The 6,000-nt window shown below is 38.3% G+C and overlaps 1 protein-coding gene across 1 annotated transcript in view; it reads left to right on the top strand.

Annotated features, from left to right (window-relative positions):
- Window positions 1-335: 335 nt before the first annotated feature.
- Window positions 336-6,000, top strand: part of cyth1b (cytohesin 1b) — a 45,594-nt gene continuing 39,929 nt past the window's right edge. The window contains exon 1 of the mRNA XM_058405405.1: window positions 336-494. Coding sequence (XP_058261388.1) covers window positions 476-494 — 19 coding nt within the window. The 5' untranslated portion in view covers window positions 336-475. The remainder of the gene's footprint in view (window positions 495-6,000) is intronic.

Raw genomic sequence — 6,000 nt, 5'->3', positions numbered from 1 at the left:
AATCGTGTCTTCACCACTCGCTTACAGATATTTATCTATTGCATATTAATATAACTGCGCCCTCTGCCGGAGAAACTAAATCAGCGCTAAACCTGCAACCAGTGCCAGAACAGGATGCCCTGAGTTTTTATGTCATTGTGTACTTTTTTGGTCAAAGTAGAGTCCATAGGATGTCCATCAAATACTATTAGGTCTCGTTTCACCTCCTGGCACTTATTTCAGAGGTAGACATTTGATATGTGACTTTTTTTTTAATACCAGAGGGAGTTTCGCAGAACTTGGCATTTGGCAACACTTCCTACAGTAGAAGCGCACGTGCACACGCAGCGGGCTGAGTGGATGCGCGCGGCCACGTGGTAGCGGGAGGGATGAAGGGAGTGAGAGTAAAGCGGTAAAGAAGCCGATGTTCAGAGCAGGGGGAACTAAATAACCGGAGCAGAATCCATACATTAACCCAGTGAAATAAAGCAGGAGGATGGAGACAGACATTTACGGTAAATTGCGATGTTTTTCTGAGGCGTAACTTTCCTGATTTATGTCCAATCTGTACTATTATAATGATGTTCAATCTGTACACCAGTATACAATCTAAATGACTGAAATCCCAGTTACACCACAGACTGTAAACGTTACATGTCATTAGTAGTTGACGCTTTATATGTTGTACTGTAGTTTAAATGTATATTGTTGTGTTAAGTTGGATGTAGCTTTGTGGTTAAGGTGTTGAACTACTAGTCAGAAGGTGGTGAGTTCAGATCCACCAAGCTGCCACTGTTGGGCCCTTGAGCAGGGCCCTTAACTCAAAAAAGGAGATATAAGTCGCTCTGGATAATGCCAGAAATGTAATGTAAATGTTGCATATAATACCACACAGTCAAGTTAATTCGGATGTTCATGTCTGCCAGCTTATCTATAAACACTGGGTTTATGATACACTCTCAAGGTTTTACAGTAAACAATTTTTCCTTGTCATGGAGGTGACACGGAGACACACTACATGCACACTTTAAGGGTAAAGGGTGCGAAAGATGCTCCTTTGAGGATACATCTGCAGAAATGAGGAGCTTACTATCCCTGTCCTTTTCTCGGAGTAGATTGCCTCTGTGTAATTTCACTATAAATACATGCTGCAACATGACTATAGCATGGCGAATATAATGGTAGAGTTATACTTCACAAAATGCTTTGATGGTTTTGAATCAGTGCCAACAATGTTGTGATTAGTTCTCTCAGTAGTGCTACAACTACAACTACTAAGTCACAGAGTCTTCTTTGATTCAGTACTTTTAATACCATTGTGCTTTACTAGCTCATGATACTCAATTCAGTAATATAATCGGAAGACAACTGTCTTAATCAGACAACTTATCAGACAGACTTTAGTAATTTGTCTGCCTGAATATTTGGTATATATGTATCTACATAAAAGAAAGGAAACTTATTTGCAGTGTTCTGCTTTAAATAAAGTCAGTTCAGGAAAAAAGGTAGCAGAATCAGTATTGGACCTTGATTTGCAGATATTGTTTAGTCTGGCCTGTTTCTTTGTGTTATGCGGCGCTTCATGGAGCATCAGACAAGCAGAAATGGAGTAACAGGATTTCCTGTCTGAATTCTTAACTAAGACACAGCACCAATGCATGTGTGAGTGTGTTTCTGATTGTATAAATATTACAAAAATCTGTAGAGACCTTTGATGAGTTAGTGGGTGAAAGTGATGGCAATATCTTTTTACAAGTTTTACACAACAAAAGATTGAACAAAAGATTCCATTTTGTTATGAGCCAGATAGACAGGAAATAAGAAAAAAAAATCATCAGCGACAGGAACTCAGAGGTACTCCACCCACTTCCAGTTCACACATGCCAACAACACCTGACACCAGTGTAAAGTGTGTTTTGTGTATATATTTCACAACTAAGATGTCATTATTCTCCTGTTGTGAAAATTATTCGTTTGCCGAATAGTGGAAAGTTTTACAGTGTTTTTATATAAAACAACACGAAAATGCTCATGAATGTTTTTATTTTAAGTTAATGCATTAATAATATTTTTTAACATTATATGCTCTTGTATCAAAGATGAAATATTCTAGCCCATATTGCACACTACACTCAAACTATAATTTGTGCATTAAAGTAGATTCAGTGTGCTGATGAATGCATTTGCCATTCTGTTGTAGCAAGAGAGAACAAAAAAATATATATAAGGTTTATTGTTGTTGTTGTTTTTCTTTTGTGTACCCAGTCTTGTGCACTGCAACCTTGTGGTTATGGTGGTATATTATCATAGGATGCACAGGAGCCGAAGAATGATTCTTGCTATGCTTGTATGCATGTTCATGAGCCCAGAAAATAAACCCATCTAATGTCTTTCAGCTAAAAATGACTGCTGAATAAAACAAATAATTCTGTTCAGTATGCCCACTATGGTAATTTATTTTTAATGTTATTTATGAATATGCACACACAGGTGACTGTGATCTCTCACCACTGCCATGGTTGCAGCTGCAGACGTGGCAATGTGTCACATCCAGGAAGAAGCAAGGCTGCACAGCAAACCTCTGAGCTTGTCCTTGTTTCACCTCATCCGACTGTCTGTCAGCTCCCTTAACTCCTCCTGCTCAACTCCTTTTTTCAGTGAATTTTCTTTGATTTTATTATTCTAAAAGATGGGTTAGAAGATTTACAATGACAGCTGCAATGATTAAGTGCAACATTTGGTGGTTTTTCTTCTCCTCTCTTGGTCTATGACACTACCACATCTATACTGTCACACAAGCTTTCTCTCTGGCTCATTCATAAACACATCTGATCCCAATTTACAGTATATTTTACTACATGATTTTGATCAGTGTGATACTGTGTTATAAACTGTGTTTTCTTGACATGCACTCTGTAGCAAAGTTAACTCTAGATTCATTGACAAATCTTGCACATGCTGAGAAATCTCAGTAGAGGGTGATCTACTCCAGTGCAGCGAGAAAGCATATCATGTTTATACTGAGTCACATGACTTGAGCTAGATCCAAATGAGAGAAAGAGAGAGACAGCTTGAAATATGATTCCAGTGATGATCAGACAAACCATGTGAAGGCAGGTGAAGGTAACACCAAACTGACAAAAGGAATTTGATAATGGTTTATGTAATACACATAACAGGAACCTACAAGTAACAAAGCTGTTAGGTTAACGGCATTTGTTGAAGTGTTGGCCTCAGTATTTCTGGAACGAAGTAGTGCAGAAATATTTAACTCTTTAAATGAAATAAAGTATTTTTTTAATTATGTGGAAAAGTGGTGATTGGGTTATGTAATCCTTGTCAGTGTTAATAAACAAGCATTTATTAATCATTCTTCCAACATCAGTAACTGCTTTGTCCTGGTCAGACACTAACACTACCCTCTGTACCACTCTGCCACTCTAAGCATTTAGTTTTTTTGTAAATTTATTATACCTCAATTAGTTGGTGGAAACAGACATGATATTACATTTGGTGAGATCCTGTCTTGATCTGATTATTGACTTTAGTCATTTCAAGACTTCTAGACTTCTAAAAGGAGTACGGGTAATAAATGAGCTATAGCTCTGCTGTGCTACCTATTTGTTCAAGTTCCACAGACCTTTACCATTATACACAAGCACAGACATAGGCATTGAGAAAGAAAAAAGAGAGAGAGAACGAAAAACATTTTAGGCTAGAGCCAAAAGAACTACAACAACAACAACAAAAAACATAATAACCTTTACAGTCTTGTCATAGTAATAAGAGAACAAAACTTCACTGCAGGTTTGAGGTGAAGCTGATTATATATACAGTATATGCAGAATACTAACAAGTGCTAATTAGAAACAACAGTGTAACCATGGAAACAAATGGCTATTCAAGAGATGATGACCTCTGGTGGTAAACCATGGGATGGTAAGGTAGAGCTGAGCCAAGGTCAGTGAGTGCCCTTGCAATTTAAGAGCCTCTCATAATGAATATACCCTACACGTGCAAGTACTTTCATTAGTAGTGTGAGAGAGATTGGGAGAAGTGAGAGACAAAAAGCCTGTGTTCTGTACATTTCACATTTATAGTTGTGCAGTGAAAGAAACACTGACATATTGTTGAAATGTCTTTATTTTTGTATGCTCTGTGAGTGGAAAGGTTGTCAGGCTGCTGTTACTCCCTGCTGTGTGAATAGATGAAATGATAACGCTGCATCAGATATAAACAGCCAGCCAATAGTGCTGCACCCCTAGACATTTATTTTTCTCCTCATTTTCACATTTTCAGCAGCAAAGTAGCAGTGACCATTATAAGAATTTATACTAGTGGAAATTCTGAACTTCTGAGTGGCTGTGCAGATGTTAATGATGGAATTTTAACACTGAATACTTGCAGTCTTATTTGTTCTTGGGAAGAGGTAACCATTGATACACAACGTTATAAAATCAGACAAGCCATTTGGATATGCCAAGAGTTGAAACACATGTAGCTCAGAAATATCAGGCTGGCAACACTCAGTAGTTATAGTTGATGGAATATAAATTAGAGGAAATAGATCTTCAGTGGCATAATAGACACTCTGTTTAGGTTAACCAAGACAATTTACAGAAGTTCAGCAGGAACAGTGGAATTATTGAAACAGCATATAACTACATTATACGTCAGCCATTGTGTGGGCTGTTAATGATGGAAAGCAGACAACATGTTGAAAGAAAAGCCTGGTGGAATATATAGTACATGTAACTGATTGCTCATAAACAGCACAGGGTAAATGAATAAAAATAGACCATTTAACCAACTAATATAATGCCCTAGGCTGTCAACAACACAAGCTCAAAAACATACTGAAACAGGATATAAAACCCTGATAAATTATTACAAAAGCAAAATAAATTTCTAAAAACACAAATCAGAAATTCACCTTTCACATAATACAGTTGCTTCTTGTCTTCTGCTCATATAACACAACATTTGACATCTTATAGTCAAATGTATAATATAGTTTAGCTTATTGAGACTGTGAGTTTTTTTGTAGAGCAAACTAGAGCATTAGTTTGAGATCTAGATTTCAGCTATCCTAATTTTCCCCCCAATACACACACACACTGGTCAAATTTGATGATAACTAATTGATGATGATAAGATGTTTGTTTTTATGTGCAACCATTACTTATTAATCGCCACATACACCAATCAGCCATAACATTATGAGCAGTGACAGGTGAAGTGAATAACACTAGTTACCTCCTCATCATGGCACCTGTTAGTGGGTGGGATATATTAGGCATCAAGCGAACATTTTGTCCTCAAAGTTGATGTGTTAGAAGCAGGAAAAATGGGCAAGCGTCAGGATTTGAGTGAGTTTGACCAAATTGTGATGGCTAGACGACTGGCCAGTGTGGTCCGATCCAACAGATTACTGTTGCTCAAATTGCTGAAGAAGTTAATGCTGGCTCTGATAGAATGGCGTCAGAATACACCGTGCATCACACTTTGTTGTGTATGAGCCTGCATAGCCGCAGACCTGTCAGGGTGACATACTGTCATCCCATGCTGACCCCTATGCAACACCGAAAGCACCAAAGCACTGGACCATGGAGCAATGGAAGACGGTGGCCTTTACTGATGAATCACATTTTCTTTTACACCTTGTGGATGGCCGCTTAACAGGAGAACAAATGGCACCAGGATGAACTATGGGAAGAAGGCAAGTCGACAGAGGCAGTGTCATACTTTGGGCAATGTTCTGTTGGGAAACCTTTGGTCCTGCCATCCATGTGGATGTTACTTTGACACGTAACACCTACCTAAGCAATGTTGCAGACAATGTACACCCTTTCATGGAAACGGTATTCCCTGATGGCTGTGGCTTCTTTTAGCAGGATAATGCGCTTCATGAATGGTTTGATTAACACAACAACGAGTTTGAGGTGTTGACTTGGCCTCCAAATTACCCAGATCTCAATCTAATCAAGCATCTGTGGATGTGCTGGACAAACAAGTCCGATC

Source organism: Hemibagrus wyckioides, linkage group LG13 (genome assembly GCF_019097595.1).
Source record: "Hemibagrus wyckioides isolate EC202008001 linkage group LG13, SWU_Hwy_1.0, whole genome shotgun sequence".
In the NCBI taxonomy this organism is placed as follows: domain Eukaryota; kingdom Metazoa; phylum Chordata; class Actinopteri; order Siluriformes; family Bagridae; genus Hemibagrus; species Hemibagrus wyckioides.
This window is presented reverse-complemented; position numbering and strand designations above follow the sequence as displayed.